The 21,297-nt window shown below is 43.8% G+C and overlaps 1 protein-coding gene across 1 annotated transcript in view; it reads left to right on the top strand.

Moving 5' to 3' along the window:
* The window catches only part of clmpb (CXADR like membrane protein b), a 73,133-nt gene that overhangs the window by 35,416 nt on the left and 16,420 nt on the right, over nucleotides 1-21,297 (top strand). The window contains exon 2 of the mRNA XM_033631610.2: nucleotides 18,033-18,184. Coding sequence (XP_033487501.1) covers nucleotides 18,033-18,184 — 152 coding nt within the window. The remainder of the gene's footprint in view (nucleotides 1-18,032; nucleotides 18,185-21,297) is intronic.

Raw genomic sequence — 21,297 nt, 5'->3', positions numbered from 1 at the left:
CTCTTGTCTCCCAGACTGACCTCCTCTTCTATCCTCCTGTTAGCCTGGCTTCTCAAGCGGAGCCACAAGTGTCACATCGCATCATTGGGAGGCACCACTAATAGAAATATTAATATGGGGAGGATGAGAGAGAAAAGCTTTTTTCTCTCCCTTTCTCTCGTTCTCCCCTCAGCAAACAGATTAGTACCTAATCCACCAGGGATAAGGGGAGATAAATTGTTCCTGATTGGCTACATTCGGATAAATAAACACATGTCTGTTGCAAATGGATCCATGCTGCAGAAAGCAATTTTTATCAAGTTTAGTATTAAAATCGTACTTTCTGAAATAATTGAATTCTGCCAGTAGAATAACTCCACTTGTTTTCTAATGCAGTTTTTTGGTTCAGGAGTTTCTGCAATACATTTTAAGATTAAAGTATAACAAGATGGGTACATCTTCAAGCTTTTAGAGAAACACATTTATTTTTACAGGATGCAAATTAAATATCTTTATCCTGTAAAACATTTGATGACTTTTCAAGTCTTTGTTTAAGCATCTGTCAAGAGGTTCAAGTCAGCATTGCAGTTCAGACTGGACTCCAGCTGCTTTGGTAGTTATTCTTTGATATATCTCTCGATAAAAGATGTTTGTTTTTTTATAACCCTGGTTTTTACAAGGCTGCATCGTCATCTTGATCCCAGCTGTGGTGTTTTACTCAAACCCTGATGCCCCTTCAGATGGAATTAGTGATAAGGGATGTACCAGGCCAGCATGTGGCACGTAGGAGGAAAGCTGAGATGTCTGAACAGTTTCTTCTTCTGGACTCAGGGGAGAACATTGTCATTGTCCTGGCATTGGTCCAGCCATGCATGGCACAGGCATTATGTACTCTCGGCTGAGCAGGCGCCATGCAGAGGCAAAAAGTGTGCTTTTACGGCAATGACTGTTTGTACGCGTGTTCTTTATGAGGTCTGATGTACAGCAAGACAGAGATAAGAGAGATGTAAGATAGATTATGATGTTGGGGGATGGGGCAGTGGAGCTGGTGGTAACCTCTCCCCACCCAGCCTCCTTTATCTCCCATGTGAGAGCAGACCCACAGGGATGGAGAATAGCTTTAGAGACCCATATACGGTGCAATTCACAGAAGAGATCAGTCGGAAGCCTCTGCGGCAGGGCATCACAAGCAGTGGGGCAAGTAGTCTTTTTCTTTTTTTTTAACACTATTCCTCAAAGGCTTCCAGGTTAGCCAGAGGGATTTTGCACTTTTCACTTTATTTAACCCGGCATGAAGGTTCTATACTAATCTTGAATACTGTCAAGAAAGATTTGATGTCCACACCTGCTTCTTTCAGCCCCACTATAAGAGAGAGTCTCACAATGTATCTCAGGGACGATGTGGTGTAACATTTGAGCAGTTCCACCACAAAAGATGAAGCTAAGTGCTTATCTCGGTAAGCAGGGGTGCACCGTCAATAGAGGTAAATATTTGGGGCCCCCAAAATATGACAACTATAACCCTGGCATGGGTTTATAGTTGTATAGTTGCCTAACCACTGCACCACCAGCGGCACAGAGGCATTATCACCTCACAGTGAGGGGGTTCCTGGTTTGAACATGTGATGGGGGGTTCCAACTTGCAGTGAAGAAGCCCTTCTGTGCAGAGTTTGCATATTCTCCCTATGTTACCATGGGTTTTCTCCAGGAACTCCAGCTTCCTCCCACAGTCCAAAGACATGCAGGTTAACTGGTGACTCTAAATTGTCCGTAGGTGTGAATGTGAGTGTGAATGGTTGTCTGTCTCTATGTGTCAGCCCTGTGATAGTCTGGCGACCCGTCCAGGGTGTACCCTGCCTCTTGCCCAATGTCAGCTGGGATAGGCTCCAGCAGACAGAAAATTAATGAATGAAAGAACTATAAACCCCCTTAAACCTCCCACAAAGGCACTATGTGCAGTGACGCTGCCCCAATAAACCCCAAGCGGGGCCCCTTCTAGCTACGGTATGACAGCTGGATACTGTTAGTTAGGACAGTCAGGTTGCTCACCTGTAATCATCATGTATATGTTAGGTGTAATCGTCAGCACAGTGAAATGAGCATATCGTTCTGGTCAACAGAAATTAAATTAAAACAAGGCGAGAAGGACAAAATACAATAGGGATTGTTGGGGGGCCTCGATGGGCTTCTTTGCCTGGGGCCCCCACAGAATCTAGTATCGCCACTGTCAGGAGGCTTTTGAGAATGTAACAACCCAGAATCCTTTAGCCTTAGTTTCTGTAACAGAGTGACTTAACATCAGACTGTTTGTAGATCACCTGAAGTTAGCCAGACGGACAGATGGGATCTGTAATCTCCACCTGGCCGTCTGAATCACTCCTTCAGATACTACTAGCCATGCCAGGATACCCATGAAAGAGTCAGGGTGTTGTTACACCGAGGCCTTCTTTTGACAAAGACCTTTATTAACCACATTGTTATTATTGTCGGCATGCTGGAATATGCAACACATGGACACATAAGCTCACACCTGTTGGAAAGATAAAGAAAACTGTTAATGGGTTTTATTTTGCAGACCGAAATTGAATTTGTCAGCAGATACTTGGAGGAAATAGTTTGAAATACAGCTTCACTTTTTCATCTATTTGTTGTGTCGGTAAAAATGGTAGAGAAAGTGTAGGATGAAAGAATTTCTTCCCTGAGCGAGCAGAACGTTCTCAGTGGCGCGCCCCATAAACCTTTCACTGGTCAGAGGCTGTTTTTAACCTTTGTGTGGGATCCAAAATGCCAAAGAGCCTTTCATTTCATTAATCTCAAGACAAAAGCTCCTTGCATCAGCACAACCTGCAGAGTGCCGGCAAAGTGAGAATCATATCCCAAACTTTTAGAGGAAAAAAAGAAATACACCAGCGGGCCGAGCTGCTCCCGCCTCTGTTACAGCACAGTGCCTACACTGTTTTTGCTCCTGCACCTTGTTCTTTTTTTAATTAGGAAGGAAATACTGCCCAAGGGCTGATGCATAAGGGACAAAGCACTTAGCATGTCTGGGCCTAACTAAGATTCTACATTCTGGTTCCTAAAATAAATCCATTTATTGCTCCCTCCTGGGTATGCTTTCTCATGCCTAAAAGGAGCACGATGTTGATTATAGCTTTAGCTGCCACACTCTGTAGACTACCCAAGCTTAAGCTGTGTGGCCAAATTTAAATGAAAGGACTGTGGGACATGAATTTGCATAATACACACATGGAGGAAAAGAGGGAGCTCCAAGGTAGAGCCTGAGATGAAGTGACTGCTACTTCTATGAAGCAAATATTAAAGTCCCTTTGCCCTACCAACCCCCCCAAAAAATATCACCACCCCCACTTCCAGATGCTATCATCTGTTAAATTACTACTTCAACTCAATGGCATATCCTCAGATACACCTCATACGCATTCATCCTAATGTTTAATTCACTTGAAAGTTGAGCACAGGGCATGTTTTCCTTTTCTCCCCGCTCCCTCTTTCTCCGTGTCCCCGTGGCGATGTCACAGGGGATTAAGTCACGGAGGCCAAGGGACTTGTTTATGATTCATCTGTGGGGGGGGACTGGAGCCGGTAGTAGTACCCACAGGGCAGGCTACTTCCCCAGCTCCCTCGCTTTCCTGTATGCTAACAGGACACTGAACACAGAAAAGTGCCTAATGGCCTTCATAGAGATGACATAGAGGCAGAAAGTCAGATTACACATTTCAGAATGACGTAAATCTTTCTGACGTAAGTCCTGCGTCATGTTGTGTAATATTAAAGTTGTATAAAGTTAGGCTGTTAGCATAAATTAATGGGTGTTCTTAATTTCTTTGGGTTAATAATTGATTTCTTTGCCTTGTGGAAATAAATAAAATCTTTTTGCCAGTATATGATGAGGAAGGTTGAGCATAAAAATACATTCATTCTTTTTCCCAACACACTTTTCCTATACTTTAATCATTTTATGAAGTATAGAAATTTAAAATTGTCACAGTATTTTTTTATTTTCTTATGATTTCTTGATCTAAATGAACATTGAAGGAATACTTTGCCAACTTTCAGCCAGCCTTGTATCATGACAGTGTGGGTAAAATGTGCACCCAGATCTCCCTGCTCATCTCTCAGCTCAAATCCATGTCGCTCTGGCTCTGGGGCTATTGCTTGAAACACACATGGTACCTATGCATTTCCATATGCCCACCACCACGAACACGAGTATAGAAGCAGATCAAGAGAGAGACCCGCCCCTCTATCTCTCAAACTCAGACCAAATTCTAAACAAGTAGTAAAACTACGCAGTGATAATCAAATATAAACCAAGAGTTGGTTACTGTATTGCCTATTTATACCTGAAATGTCTTTAGAAACATATTTTAGTGCACTGTTTGGCTGTAATATGAGAACTTGGGCACCATACTGTTAGCAGAGCTGATCAAATATGAACCATGATTCTGTTATGCATTGCATATTTCTCACCTTAAATGTTTTCTGTTTTTTCTTACCTTTAAACTGTTATTTAAGATCATGTGTTACCAGTCAGCCATCATATAGATTTCTGCATCAAACTGGCCAGACTTGCATTACGTCACCCACCAGCTGAAGCGTTTATAGGTCCGCTGTGGCACACTGCATTCAGGTAGTTGTAGGTTTTCTACATCTTAAGCAATAGCAAATACCACAGCCCTTTTCCTCATATTTCTCTTGGTCTTGTAGCACTTATTTCAAAAGTTTATGCATCTTTCTGCAGCATAGACAGCCTAGTCTTATAAAAAGACCATCTCTCCAGCAGTGATATGCCTCTCTAACTCTAACATTCTCCGACATTTTCGAAGGTTATGCTTCCAGCTATTGTTTTTTGGAGCACCCAAGGTAGCCTCCAATTCGGAGCTCCATTGTAATGTGTTACCCTCAGTGATGACATTTAAGTCTCCTCCGATACAGTCTCGGCTAATTGCATGTCAGATTTTTAACAACCTGTTGGAGTTGATTAACTGCTGTAATAGTGTGCGTGTGTATTGTGGTTAGGCTTGCTTTTAATAAGGCGCCTCACGGTAGGTAAACCACAAACAGTGTTAAAGGTTAGTTTGAAGCACATGTTTAACCACAAAACAAGCTAATCGCGTGCCAGAGTTCTCTATTGTTCCACTATTACCAGTCTCCATTGTTTGTAATGAAGAGTGGTTTGTTATTAGTGACAAACTACCGTAGAACAGTGTTACTCGACATCGCTGTGCCGGTGTCAAGGGAACATATTACCACTGTTCAGTGGGACTTACTGTCTTCTTTTAATTGCTCTTTTAATTAACTCGTGTCTAGGCTTCGTCTTGTCAGAGGATGCCCAAGCATGCCATTTAGCAAAAGGTAATGAGATTAACCTCTCGTTGACCAAGCAAATGTAGATTAAACATTATGGCCAAATGAAATGAGCTGGGCCTTATTTACTCATGTGTACAGGCAGGCGGCAGGCAGGCGAGCCACAACTCTCTCAGCGGTAACATAGCTAAAATGTCAAGGGGATAGAGGGGAGTGTGTTTGGCATCGGGTGGTGAGTGTGGCCGACCAGCTGCATGGGAAGGGAAAGAGAGCGCAGCCAGCTCCTGGAAAATAGTACGAAATTCTCCCACTCTGCCTCGCTATCTCAGGAGAGGCGACTGCAGACAGTTGATGAAAACAGGCCACTAATCAGTCAGTCACACTCACACATGTGTTAAGCTCCACACACACACACCTACAGCACCCAGGCTGCTTCTCTGTCTCACTCTCTTACTGTCTCGCTGTACACATTTACCCTGTGCTACAGTGTAGTCTGGTTTATCATAGTTTATTGAGCACACGCCATGAGCACCGCCACGCTAACACATACAGTACATGCATTCACACATAGCTGAGAGGAGTCCAAATGCTGTGTCTGTGTTATCAGGTTGAAACCTCTTGAAAGAGTTGAGCAACACAAGACTTTAACAGCTAATATATTTCTGAAGTATAGCACATGTCATACACAATATCATCATGTGTTTTGTATGCTGATAGATGATGTGATGACAGTCATATATCAGCTGTGTCTTGAGACTGAGATATCATCAATCATATGAGGGTGTGAAAAAACTGACAATGCAATTATTCCCACAATGTTACGCTAAATTAAAGAAATATGTATGCAGAAATTGCTGCAAATTGTTTATTGGTAGGTCAGGTCTAGGTCACAGTCAAGCATCATAGCACTTCATATATTGGAAGCCAAGATGTACCGTGCTTCACAAGGCGTCTAGGTAAATAGGAGACTTTTGTTTTGCCTCCAAGGCCGAGGCTGATGCTTACCAGCTTCACTTTACCCAGCAGCTTAACAGCAAGACATGGGAACTTTATGAGGGTCTTGGGGAGCTGCAGTGTTTATTCATAGACAAACTGTAACCTGCACCGTACATTTACTACCACTTGACATCTTTACTGTTAATTTCTTCTCCGCTCTGATCGCATCCATCGTTGTGATTTCTCTCTTTTGCTCAACCACACACTTGCTATGCACACACTACTCAGTAAGTTCTGTCTCATCACTCGACCCCAAATGTATGAAAACAAATAGCTGAAGCAAAGTCCTGTCACGGAACTAAAGTGTCATGTATCCTCGCGTATTTCAAAGAACATATATGGAAATCTTAGAGCGTTCTCAGTAGGTATGTAGCACATACCTGCGTATCACATAGACTACACCACTGGCCTTACCCAGAAAGAATGTAAATGACACCCTCTACCTCCATCTACCCCCACACACATGCACACATGTGACATGGCTTCCAGCGTAAAGACACACTCATTGGGTGGGCAAGCTAACTGGTCAAGGCAGAAAGAAACAGCATGTGGCATGTTTATTTGTTTGGGTTTTTTTTCCTTTCATCTTAGTCCCAGTGAATTCTTGCCCAAAGTTTGCAACATGCTCAACACTGACTGTAATGTCTGTGGACAAAACCATGAACATTATGCGTCAGCTATCTTAAAAACAGAGTCATATCCTCCAAGTATTCAGGATTTATTCTTGACATGCACACACCCTTAAATTCTACACACTAAACTCTTTGTAGACTACATGATGATAATGCTCTTAGAAGCTCCTTACATTCTTAATAGGGCATTATTCAATTAAGAATTATACTAGGAGATTATTGTTGGCACCAAAACAGCTCCACAATTGTACACATCAATCTATACTCAAAACATAAGAATCATACCTTGGATATATGTGTACAAAAATCCAATGTCTATATCGTATCATGGCTTTTGTTTTCACTGTGATACATATAACATCCTATGTCTAACTACTGTATGATGCTAATAATTCTTGCTCCACAATTCTCGCAGTTTGCCCTCATTTCCTTTGGCACATCAGTTAACAGTTTCCACGCCAATGGCCTACTTTACACCTCCTCAGCTGCTGTGCCCCCTACAAAAAAAAAAAAAACACAATGCAAGGTGACAGATTCCTTCTTGCTTTCTGACAGAATCAAATTCATATGTAAGGGACAGCTGTGGATTTATTTTATCTGTGCAAATTGAGGAACTTTCTTCGCTTTATCGGGGAAACCTCTACAGGGGCAGCGTGAGCCAAATGCAGAGACTTTAGTTGTGACCTTCGCCCCGTTTCCTCCTTCGCCCAGAGTGTCGCTGCAAGCAAATGTCCTTCTCCGAGCTGGAATAAGCTCCCTTGGCCCAGCTAGTGCCGCACCTCGTTTTAATCAGGCTTTGGGGAGTGAAATATGGGCCTGGCGAGCAGGCTGTACCCGAGCTCCATTCATCTGGTTTCAATCTTCTCTCCGCCCTCGGATGTGGCCGCGTGGGCATTCCTTTCCTAGACATGGGGGGGGTTGGGAAGAAGTGGTGCTGAGCTGCACAAAGGGCAGGCCTATTTGTTTGGAGGAGCGTGCCTGTGTGTGTGCTTGTGTATTACTCTTAGGGGACAAGGACTTTCTAACTCTGGTTACTTTAAAAAAGCTGCAAAGTGCTAATGCTTTTGTGTGGTCCTCTGAAATGGTTGCAATTAAACCATCTAGAACAATATACTCATTCATACTTTTCTTGGCTGACCTTTAACACGTGAGTGTGTCTTTTGCTTTATTTTTCAATGTCAAAATAAATGCATTCCACACACATGATGTGTAGAAAATTCTAGTTTTATTAAAGGCACAGCCAAAAGGAACACAACATGCAGTGGACACTTCCATTAGGTGTGTTATGTGTGTGTGTGCAGCAGGTGAATAAGGTTAGTGTCCTGCATGAATTGGCTTAGCTAATCATAAGGACAGATGGTATGTTGGTCCATTAACTCTCCTAAATGAGCCTAAGTGAGGCCTTTCCTGGAAGCCTTGCAGCCCCTGTTGACCTGCCTGGCCATCATGCAGCCACCACTCTGCCTCAGTCAGCCGCCCCACAAGTCAACACCTCTCAGTATACAGCTGCCAAAACAGACATGGCATCTGCTCACCTCTGGGGAAATGGCAGCCATCAATGTGTCCTTCCTAGTCACGGGGCTCGGATGGATAGGTTACCTCTTTGTCCTTTACAGCTGCAGCTCGAGCGGCTGTAACAATATCATCCTCTCGTTTGTGTACGAGGCGTCCCCTGCTTTGTTATTTTCTGCTTAACCGATCAAGTAAAGTGATATGTCAGATGCATACCACAGGACTGGCGACAGCGCTAATATGTCAGTGATGCAGCGCGCTAGAGCCGAGGCGGATGGAGAGAGGGAGTTAGCGTCCCGTCTGTTTTCAATTAGCCGCTGAAATGTACAACATGGGAGCTGCTCTGTTGTATTCAGTTCCTATTTTCCCGTGGACCCAGCGAAGTAAATTAGCGTCTTTGCTGAGAGAGGCTTTGCCGTCTAACCCTAGGTGAACTTGGACTTTAGACAGTGACAAATAATCTCAGTGACCTAAATAATGGAATTTAATCTGTGTGTGCAGAGAGGCGAGGAAGAGGAGGAGAAGAATACAAGGAGTGTCCAGAATCCCCACACTCTCCTGACTATGAGCTCCCAAAATGCAGTGCTTACATATCCAGATTGGGGCTATCTTACAATGCTTCTAAAGCTGAGCTTTAGTGGTGCTCCAAATATAGCACCAGCTCTGGGCTTGTTTTCCTCCCGTTCCCCTTGTTCGTCACGTGCAGCCAAACTTAACCATACAGCCCACTGTGGCTTTTATTGTCTTCCCACAAGTTGTTAAATGCTTCTTTGAAACACCACTGGGGTATTGAATTGCATTTAATAAAAGTCAGGGGTGTAGCACTTTATAGTGCATGAGGTAGATAGTATTCGTTAAGTTTTCATCGGCCTCGCACTGTTGTGAAGCATCCATCATCAGAGAGAGCCTGGGCGACCGCGATACATTCCACTTCCTGTGGTCATACACCTAGTCAGCTCTATTTTCAACCTAATGGACATAAAAAATTGCAGATTGCAGCAAAATGGACTTGGCAGCACAAAAGCTTATTAAGTATTGATCTGCTGAGGTCAGTGCCCATGTCCAGCCACTCCAACAATGTGAGAGGAGTTCGTTCACACGCTTGCCAGCCACAAATTGAGATTAGTACACATAAATAACCAGGGAAATTGAGGAGCCTTTCGTGTCCTGGGGAACAGAACTGTGCCCGTGGTTGCGTGATGTGCCAGGGAAAGAGGCAGGAGGAAAAAAGGTTGTTTATATGTGCACTGTGGGCATTATGGCTGTTTATATCAAAGCTAGCCCATCTGTCCAAACTCCAGCAGTGCTTAGATATGCTATCATACCACACCAATGCCCAACAGGAGAGTTTTAAGTTGATCAGCAGCAGGCAAACCTGTCTTCTACAGTGTTTTAATGAATACAGCTCATCTTGTTTCTCTCTGCGCCATCTGTCAGGCATGCAGGGTCAAACAGAGCTTGAACTCAGCAAAGAACAGCCTTCCACTGTGGTGTCTGTACGTATACTGGAGATCTCTATGATGAATATTTTCCACCCTTATTCACAAAGCTCTGCCAACAAAAAAATACCGTAATGCCACATAGACCGAGAAATAAGCCCAGCCCTGGGACAAAGCCTCGCTGAATGAGGAAGAGTAGGAAAAAAATATATCTGTGCAGGAATGGAAAAAAGTTTTCTTTGTGAGAGGAACCAAATTTGATTTCTGTCAAAGCAAATATAATTGCTCTAACCGGATTTAGAGTTGTTTTCTTTTGATAGCCCAAATTGCTGACTTACCACTTTGAAACCGAGCAATTGTTTTCTCTTCAGCCTTCGACACATACCCGTGAAAATGACTTTCAGCAAAATGTTCTCGGCCACAGCAAAAAAAGAATGAAGTGCTGTTTTGCGCATGTCTTAATATGTCAAAGAATTCACTCTCCTCTGTCCTCCATTAAAATGTGTTTTCTCAGTGAGGGACGGCAGGTTTATTCAAGGCTGTGCGCACGTGCCGCGGGGAGGATGTGCCCTTTACGCACACGCACGTACCCACACACAGCTTCAGCAACCTCGGTGATAAGTTTCCACAAGACGTTAACTCTCTCCTCCCTTTGCTGCATGCTTCTCTGTAGTCTCAGATTTGAAGACGCTCATGCAGAACAAAGTGAATGTGCACACATGAGGGTCTGTTTAGGCTTTGCCAGATGTTGGGAGGATCCATTGCTGCAGCAAAATAGAGAGGTCACTGTCCAAGCCCCATTTAACTAAAGCGTGTTATCTGGTGCAAAACAGACCATTTGACATTTGGACCTTGTTGAAGGAAAAAATGTCTTGAATGGTGTTTTTTTAAGCAGGATGTAACCCTGTAAACGGTTTAACACCACACAAGCTTTTGCAGATTATTTTGCAAGTCAGGGTGAAGTCTCTAAGATGCATTGCTGTAATTAACATTTTAAATGGGCACCATCCTTTCCAAAATGATGAATTGTTTTTTAATTTTAAAAAAAGAAGAAGAAGAAAAAACTTCTGGCCAATTGCAATCACTGTTTTCTTTGAGAGAGAGACAGGAGTCTTAAGTCTCCTTTTCGTCACTCTTTCCACTCGGTCACGTGTCTAGCTGTGTTTCTTTTCTTTATTTTTTTTCCCTGCTTTTTCTTTTACATAAGCCACATACTGTAAAGTGGAAAGAATTGAAATTGGGCTTCTCACAATGATGTGTAGTGTCTCACTGTTCTCTTTCATTTGGAATATAGTCTCTGTAAAGAGACCAAACCAAAGATGGTAAAAGGAAGCAGCATTTGTCGTACAGGTTGGTGAAAGTGTTGCATGGTCGTGAGAGACTTTGAGCCAAAGTGTATCCTTTTTTTGAGAAGCTCTGTGCTCTTTGGAGCATTTCAGGCTAAAACCAGAAGATTTATGGAGTAGCCGGAGCATCTTGGACAGCTGCACCCACGAGTGTGGGTGACGCCACCAGATGCAGCGCTGATAAGATGTGTATAGCACTGTAAGCAGGTTTCACTGACTCTCCCTCCCTTGGGGAATGGTGTAATTAGCTTTTTTCTCCCATCTCCTCCCTTCTTCCTTATTTTGCTGAGAGAAAATGCAGAATACTTTGGGGGAATTAAAAGTGCTTGTCGTGAAACTAATTTTGGATCTATTTTGGGGATCTGTCAGCGGGATGGCGGCCCTATCGCTCGACGTGACAGCAATGACGAGGCCATGAAAGGGATGCTAATGAAGGCAATAAGAGTGGCGCAAGGTGAACATTTACCACAGGGCCTTACATTATTCAGACCTCAGTGGTATTTCATCTCCCTTTTCCCCATTGCCATTGGTCCTCCCTCTCTTTTCCCGTCCCTCTTCCCCCTCCAGGTTCAAGGGATTATCGTGGAATTGATTCAGTTCCTTCTTTTCCTCCTCAAACTCATCCATTACTGCTTCAGTCAGACTTCTTAGAAACCTCTGATCAAAGATGGCCGTGAACAGGATGGCCCTCACTTTTAGATATTTTCAAGCTCCAGATGAATCACAGCTCAAGTGGCCCTTGTGTTGCTAAAAATGATAGACATAAAAGGCTGAAACTCTGAAGATAAGCAGCATACAACCAATAAGTATAAGCACTTCTCTTCTGATGTACCATGCGTGGTAATAGTTACTGCTCTATTTTAGCATCCTATCAAGTAAAATGGTGCCTCATTGTGAGTTTTTACAAGGAATTCATCATTACTTCATGATTACTTTATAATGTGTACTTGTTAGCTGCCTGGCATGTAGTGTTGCCGTGTTAGCAAGGAAAACAGGGATGATGTGATGTGAAATCATCACAGTACAGTGTCTTAATGAGGTACTAGCTGGTTGAAAGTAGGATGTGCTACTTCCCCCTTGAGGAGACAAAAACATGGCAAGTTGTGGTAAGATACTCGCGAAGCAGTGACACAACTCGTGTAACAATTCTCACGTGAGAGTGGCACAGAAACTGTAATATTCAAGCCGTGAGGAAACAGGAAGGAGTCATTAGAGAACTACTCGTACGCTATTGCTAATTAGCAGTTAGCTCTTATTTGTCTCTAACTCGTTCTTTGGTAGTGACTTCATGTACCGTATTGTAAAGTGTTGGGGACAAAGGCCTCGTGTCAGCAGAAGGGAGCGTCGGTCGCTGGGTGTGAGGCGAGGAGGATTATGGGATTTTATCCCTTCAAAGAGTCAGCTTCCAGTCAGGGAAAAAACAGCCCCTTTGATTTTCACAGGAGCAATATATTCATGAGTTGGACCTTGAAACTACAAGGAGACTAGTGTAGTGTGCCATATGCAAAACATGTGTTTTAATGGGGCATGATAACTTGGTACATTTAAAGAGACTTACTCCTTAAGAAGCTGTAATTAAAAAGGGAGCTGTGGGTGTATGAATAAAGGACTCTCTCACACAGTGTGCACTGGGGGTTGTTTTTGCAGGCACTCGGTTTGCGCTAACAACTGGAGGCGGCCTCATGTCTACTGAGACATCTGAAGACTTTTGGCGCTTCAAGAAGTCTGTCTCGAAAATCCTCAAAGATACAAGAAAAGAGGAAAGGGCAATATGTAACCTACTATCTGTGAATCTCTGCGCCACATCGGTGGTATTTATAGCATATATGTTTGGCATTTGAATAGCCAATTCAGGTCACACACGACTGCTGTTCATTGGTGGGGCAGACAGCCTTTTAAACAGCACGCTGAGCTGTGAGTATTTCACTGTTGTCTCATCAGCCCCATGCTCCTCTCAGCATGTCCCCAACTCAGCTAAAAACTAGCTTCATGTCAGCAGTAAGAATGGAGGAATCGTAGTTATATTTGCCATGTCAGATTTTGCTAGTGACATGCAAAAAGTCCTATTTTAGGGGATTCACGTGGAGGTTATAGCACAAGCATTTCTATTTCTCTCGCATTTAGTCACGTTCCTTGATAAGCCTGTAATTGGCAGGGTTGGGAGATGATTGTTACTTCTGCCTGCTTCTGTGAGGCTGTACACGTTACTCAAATGTGACTGGAGGATGTGAGCCTGATGACAGCTGTAGTCTAAATCAAAGATTTGTGTGCTGAGGCACTATTTACTGTCGGCAAAAGATAGTACCTCGCATCTCTCTTATGTAGATAGGCAGCATGCGTTCCCATAAAGCATGCATCACACACACCAGCAGTCACACATGTACAGAAAATGTAGATGGGCGCATATGTATTCCGTACACGGAACGCAGCATGAACGCACACAATGGGAAATTGTCAGCAGAAATAAAACAGTGATACCTCCAGTCTTTTTCTCCCATTGTGCATGTGCTAACCTGTGTCTAAAACCACCTTTGTGATGGTATAATCCATCCTCCACACCAGTGACTTACAGTAAGTGCTCAAAATAAGGCATTGCACATTCCCTCCACCCCTCCCTCAACCCATTTTTCTCTACCCTTTCACTCCTCTCACCCCCTCTATCTCTCTCTGTCCCTCTCCCTTCTCTGATCTGCTGTGTTTGAGTACCAGAGGTCACAAGCTTTGGACATAGCAAAGGCCCCAGCCAGGCCAATGTGCTGACTGAGGGGATATGGGGCTTGACTTTGGGCAGTGTGAAAGATCCAGGCCTGCCTTGTTTGTCTGTCTGTCCGTCTCACTGGCCACACTATAACAAGATTGCAGGGCTCTGTAAGGCGGATTTACTGGAGCACAACTCCCCCTAGGGCCTTTTCATAGAAATGGGTTCCTCCATATTTCACCATAGCCTCTCACTCTCTTGTTGTCAAATGTGTCTATCTTACTTTCTCACACTCTCGCTCTCCAAACCTCTGGTGTTAGCTCCCACTCTCTTTTGTTAATTATGTTATGCTTCTTTGCTTTCTTTCTATGGGCAAAGATTGAACCTCGCCACAAATGAAAGCACGAGGCTGAGCCAAACGCAGCTGAGAGAAGCAGACACAATGACAGAGAGAGAGGGGTGGAGGATATGGCACCAGCTACCAGATCACAAGTCCTCTCCACATTTATCTCCCCCTCAAGATGGCCATGTTTATTGAGATAGCCTTTCCCATGTCCTTATGGAATCTCATAGAGACATGTGAACACATGCACAGCACTGTGACCACAAATGTTATCGCATTTTAACCTAGTATGGTTCACAGTTTTTATTGTTTCTGGGTCACCTTACTGCAAATTGAAAGCCAAGGTCACAAACCTAAACTTGACTGACAAAACAATTTTTCATACTGTGTGTGCAGAGCTGCCACCACAGTGAATTCTGTTGTGTCTCATAGTTGATTTTGACACAAATGATGGGGTCTTGCAGTCCAACCGTCCCAGCTGTGCACACGGTGAATGAGGCCAATCCAAATGCAAACGCACATCAAGGCGAGCTTATTTTGGGAGCACTGTGTCATCCATTCCACAGCACAAAAGCTCCTCTGCAAGACCATAAATAAGTGGGAAAGTGGGGAGCAGCGACTGTATACCAACCAATACCCATTTTGATTTGTCTGCCAACTCTTTCTGGCAAAAACTAAGACAGTTTTCTTTCCGTCACAGATACAGCACATTTGCTGCCTATTTTTTTCCTCTGTGAAATACATACAATTTATGACACTCAAATCCTCATTGTTGAGCAATGAAGAACAGTTTTGACACAAGCAATGCCAAAGTTAGCGAACTGACCCCAGTCATTGTTTGAAGGTCAATTTAAAGTCTGCTTTTTTGAAAGTCTAGTACTTAATGTGGAAAAAGATTGCAATGCCCCACTTTCAGCGGTCACCCTGGCCCTATCTATCTTCCAGGTAAACTCTTCCATTTACAGCGCCTACAGTTGAAGCAGTGGGCAGTTAAGTAGGAGGTTGGAGGTGAGAAAAGGAGCAGTGAGCTCTTATCAGGCCTGCTACACAGTGCTGGGTTCAGCCCGGGGCTGCTGATGGGTGTGGGAGTACTGATTACAGAGGCTAGCCTGAGGAGCTGAGGAGAGACAGTGGGCGCAGGTCTCCCAGTAGACCCCTGTACAGCCATTGAGCATTAACCAGCACCATTAGGTCCAACAAACCGCACAGTCTGATCATTCTTCCTCTTGAATATTCTTTTCACCAAAAAGCTCTCTCACTCTCTCTTTTCTGACATCCAAACTAATATCGGTGGGGAGCCCACAAGATGAATGACCCTGCAAATGCTGCATTAAAAAGTCATAAAGGGGGATACCTTCAGGGTCCAGGAGCTCCTCTGTTAAAAGGGGTGGCCCTTTTATTTCTGCTGACTAATGACTTGAACTGAGCAGGTGGTCCAACAGAGCAGAAGGACCTCAGCAATGCATCCTGTCGCTCCTGCGCTGCCAAATGGACACACAAACACTCAACCGTGAAGTGCCGTCTCTCTGCCCAACTGGCGAATGCCATTTGGAAACTTTAAACTCGATTGACAGTGAGCAGCGTGGAGCTCAGGCTTATAGCGGAGGACTCACAAAGTAGAGACAGAGCTTAAACAAAACTTGAAGAACTGCTGAAATCCACCATATGATGTCATCTGTATGACTGAAGCTCCCCCTTGGTAGAAGTAGAGGCAACTCCTCTGTGTCCTGCGTCAGCACTGACTCAATGGTTTCACAGCACAGAGCTGACATTTTCATTGGCCCAGAGATCGCTTATGGGACAGGGTGTTGGCTCCTGTGAGGGTGGACCAGTGAACAAGTGGACAGGCGCCCAGTGAGTGCTGATGCATTCACAGGCCACATTTGGCCTCCTGTGGAACATTTGACAGCATGTGATTGTGTCTGCGGAGTACAAAGGGATTCTTTCAAAGAGTGGCTCTGGGTTGAATCACTCCGCCACAGACACAACACCTGTGAAAGCACATAGTTTTCATTTGAATACGTGTCTCACTCCATGATGTTTATTTATTCTGTGCAAACAGGAGGAAACGTTAAAGCTATTAAGCAGCATGATAATGAAAAGGAGATCTAACAATATTTACACAACCTGTACATTCCTGCATGATTCCAAATGAGCATCTGCTGGCTGGATAACTTTATTTTAAGCGCTGAGAGTCCCCAGGAGCTATTTGCTCGCTCGCCAATTAAATTAAAGGCAGGTAGTTAAGTTAAATGTTGTAGAGCCAAAAATATCCGTCACATTTGAGTGTGTACAGTGAGCTCAGCGGCCCTCTGCAGTATCCTACAGCCTTTCTACCAGGTGGAGGGAGTCGAATATCTCAGCAGTGCACCAACCCCTCTGGACGCACACAAATACACACACACACACAGAGACACACACCAAAACCATAGCTTCAGCTTCCAGCAAACCCCCCTGACGCCTCTGGCTAATTCCACTCAAGCCCGCCGGGCTGTCCAGCATCCTCCAATAAATTAGCCTCGCTGCTCCCCCACTGAGACACAGGCCCTGACAGTCTGGCTGGTGCCCAAAGTCACTCGCTTGTGCACACACAGTCATAATTATTGCTACTTTTTCACTGCAAACCTTTTCACTGCAAGTTCTCCACTGTGTAGACTGTGGATGTTTGGGTATGGGTGTTGATTCCATGTTCCGTTTGTGGATAGTGTCATATCGCAGTGTCTACTTTGCAGTGGCGGATCTTCCTTTAGGGGACAGAGGCAGCTGCCTAGGGCGCCATCCAGAGGGGGGATGTAAAAAATATTGCAAATATGCAAAAAAAATCAAACATAAGGGAAATGGTGGAGTAGTAGTAGACAGTAGTAGATTGTATGGAGAGCATTTAAGTAAGACAAAATGCAAAAGCCATTTGGGGTGCAGTACAAAAACAAGAAGATGGGTTTCTGGTTCGATCCCAGGAGGGAGCCCTTCTGTAGGGTTTTCTCTGGGTACTCTGACTTCCTCCCACAGTCCAAAGACATGCAGATTAATTGGTGACTCTGAATTCTCCATAGGTGTGAATGTGAGTGTGAATGGTTGTCTGTCTCTATATGTCAGCCCTGTGATAGTCTGGCGATCTGTCCAGGGTGTACCCCACCTCTCGCCCAATGTCAGCTGGGATAGTGGATGGATGGATATTATCTAGCAGGGGAAGCCTGCCCAGGGCGCTGAATGTGCTAGGTCCAGCACTGCTACATTGTCACACGTGATAACAGAAAGATGGCCCTTTTAGGTCGTTAATTAAGCAACTCAGTAACTGTATCTCTGCAGTTTTACAGCAGACATGTCCATGTGCAGGCGCCATAGCTCGGTAGTCAACCGCTGTGTACCTTTCCTTCCCAGGCCACAATACCCCGCAGCTGCTGCTGTGAATAAGAATGTGTTCTTTGACTGCCCTTGTCAAAAGGGGTTAACAAAAAAGATCATCATAATACTTCTCTCTGACCTCCTACGCCAAACTCTATTTCCTGTAAAAAGAATCGTCTCTCTTCAGTGTCCGGGTGTGACGTATCTCGGCATCTGTCAGATAGTGATTGGGATTCTGGGTCATATCTCTCGCTGCGTCTTCCGTCTCAATTTCCTCTGTTGGCATGCTTTTGCTTCCTATCTGTGGCATCTGCCTCTTGTCTCAAGTTTGGATCGAGCAAGTGTCCCCATTTGACATCTACCTCTCCCTTTCCCTCCCCTCCCCCAACTCTCTACCTCTCTCTTCCTCTTTCTTAGTTCTATTCAGCCTGCTGTCAGTGGGTGCCCAGACGGAGATGAAGAAGGTCGTCGGGGACAATGCCACCTTACCGTGCCACCACCAGTTCCCGTCGTCGAACTCTCTCGACATTGAGTGGCTACTGCAGAAACCAAACTCCAAACAGAAAGTGGTGAGATAAGATTCCTTTTAATTCTCCATCGTCATATGGTTTGTCAACACATTAATTTAAATGAGTCCCTTGGAAATGGATATGTCACTGTGTCATTCTTTCATAACTTCTTGTATATTTTTTGTATCACTACTGCAGAGAAAAGCTTAAAAGTGCAGTGCTTCCTAAACTGGTCATTGCCGGCAGGAACAGCCTGAATGCTGTCCTCTTCAGAAGGAAAAAGCAAAACTATTTTTATGCTACAGGCAGAACGTAAACAGGAGAACATCTTAAACACACTCTTGATGGCTTTGAATCCTGGGGTTACAGGTTTTGTGACCTTTGCTATAGAACCTTCAAAATGACAATGGGAACATTCGCGTTAAAACACAGACCTCTGTCTATTACCCCTTTATTTTTTATCTACCTGACATATATCCTCTCCTCCTCCTCTTTTCCCTCTGCCCCGTTTCTCTCGTTCACACATCCACTTTTTTATCTATCTTCTATCTTCCCTCCATTTGAGTCATGCTGATTGATTTCCAACAGGAGCCATAATAGTTGCACATTAACTCAATGCCCAAAGTTACTGTGGCACTTCAAGTTTTAGTGCCTTTCACAAAGGAACAATCATGCCCAGAATGTTCCCCAGCTCATTTTGTAGTTGTAACCTTGGACCCTTTACTCTTAACTTTTGCTACAGCAAAGGCACAAACGTGAGAGCAACTTGGACAAGGTTTTCAATTAGCTTTTTTTTCTTTAACCAAATGTGATTGCACTGTTTCTAACACGTCTAACAGAGAAACAGTCTTAATTATATTTTCATCAGTTTCCATTTAGTGTGTGGTTGTTAGCTCAGTACCATACCTAAAACTAACTAAGGAACTAGCAAGTGTAAGCTAGCTAGAAATTGCTAACTCAAGTGTGCCATGCCATTGTTTCTATTAGTTTATAATTCCAATGTTCTAGTGGTGTAGAGATATTTGATGTGGTGGATGTACCATTAAGTAAATGGATGGGCTACCGAGGGGGAAGTGGGTATACTGTCCCATATATTTCAATGTCTTTTTGGTTGTTGGGAGGGGTCACCATGAATGACCTGAAAATGAAGTTGGTAAAACATGTACACGTGTTAAACCCTCCACTACACCGTTGCGATTGTCCAAAAAATGTCCCATTGGGCCAAAAGGCCGGTTGTCCAACAGCTCGGTTTCCTGAAAGCAAATATGCTCCAAAGGGCCATCTCACCATTCTTCCAAGCACATGGCTAATACTATGCAGAATTATGTCGTCGGACCTTCTTACTTTAGCAACAGCATGATCCGCCCTACTCTCCGTTTGATTGGCCCTACCCTAATATTCTTACCCTAACCTTAACCAGTGTCATTCCTCATGCCTAAATGTAACCAACACAACCAACAAAGGCAATGAATACGGGCCAATTGGAGGCAGAGTAGGGCGGGAAGGTTCGATGACATCATTCTGCGTAATACTTAGCCATGTGCTTCTGTTTGGGAGAGTGTTTAGTGTATTTTCAGAGAAAAGGCCTTTGGATCAAAGCATGTTTGCTTTTGGGATACCAAGCTGTCGGACAACTGGCCTTTCAGTCCAGAGGGATATAATTCCGACTATTGTGGCTCCAGAATTTTCTGTCGTCTGAACAATTAGCAGTCCTTAACTCGAGCTAACATTAGCTAACAGACGAAGCAGCATAACTGTCATATTTCTCATAAAAACAGCCTCAGCAGAGACTCCTGGTTCTCCAGAGATTTTGCTGTACATTTCTTCAGCAAGACAGAACTGACTTGAGACTGCACACACACTCCCTTAAGCTCCAAGGAAGGCACACTGTTTCCAAAATGTCAGCTCATGGAGTAAAGACAGTCTGCGCTGCATATCTGTCACTCTAAAGTGCTGCTGCTTTCTTTGCAAGTTAATATAGTTGCTTTTTACCCAATGATTGTCAAGGCTTCACATCGTGAGATTAAATTAAACATAAGCATATTAAGCATCTGTTATGTGCTCCCTGTCTTTTAAATTGTTTATTTTACATCAGGAAAAAAACTTGAATGATTTATGTTATTACATGTTTTGTAATGTCTAAAAAAAGCTCAACTGATTGTGACATTTCTTTGGGTTTCCTTTGCTTGCTAGAGCTGATATACAAAACACAAAATTAGTAGATAGCAGCTGATTGTAGACACATATTCCCAGCTTTAAAGAGCAGCACAACTATTCTGTCCTAAATAAAGCATCACCTGCCTGAAAGCCTTTAAATAGCCTTAACTTGGTTTAGTGTCTCACAGCCTCTTAAGACGTTTTTGGTATCGTTTCACTGGTTTCGAATCATTTCCTTTCCTCACCCAAATTGAACGTTGTATCTGATGACAGACGGAGCATAAAGTCTCACCAGCTTTCTGTCGGAAAAAAGAGATTTCCTTTCTTTTTTGGAAGTCGTTTGTTCATGCACTGACGTGTTGGTAAGCACAGAGAAGTGTGAGAAAGAGAAGGAAAGGAGTGTGCAGAGGGGGAAACAGAGGGGCCTCGGAATGAAAGAAAGAAAGGGGAAAACAAGTGTCTTACGCTTTGATGATTCAGAGGGGGCCTGCCACATTGCGATGAATATTTAACGGGAAGATAACATTGAAGGCGCCATTAATTAAAATCAAACGTCTGAAAATTTGATTAGGAAAGAGACTGCGCCTGTAGCTGAATGAATAAATCATTCTTTTGTTCTGCTGGAGGGCCATGTTGAGAGGGAAAGAGCATCTTGTCAACATTTAGCCTCTGTTAGCAAATGTACAGGCTACATGTATTAAGGACACAGAGGGGCTCGAGACATCTCACCAAAGTTCACTTACAATCTTCCAGATGAATAGTAAAAGACTGTTCTGTCTGGTTTTCACTGTACTGACATGAAACTATAGACACGGTACATGCTGGGTTTTAGCATAGCGACAGCGGTGGTACTGACCTGGAGAAATGCCATTTTCCAAAACATGTAAAACAGTGAAAGGAAGATGCCTAAAGCTGAAATTCTCAACTTTCCACAAATTATCATCCTGTCTTGGAAGACACACCAGCAGCATTGTGATACCAGATTTTACTGTATGCTGATGATTTTCATTGCAAGA

Source organism: Epinephelus lanceolatus, chromosome 4, assembly GCF_041903045.1.
Source record: "Epinephelus lanceolatus isolate andai-2023 chromosome 4, ASM4190304v1, whole genome shotgun sequence".
Classification (NCBI taxonomy): Eukaryota; Metazoa; Chordata; class Actinopteri; order Perciformes; family Serranidae; genus Epinephelus; species Epinephelus lanceolatus.
This window is presented reverse-complemented; position numbering and strand designations above follow the sequence as displayed.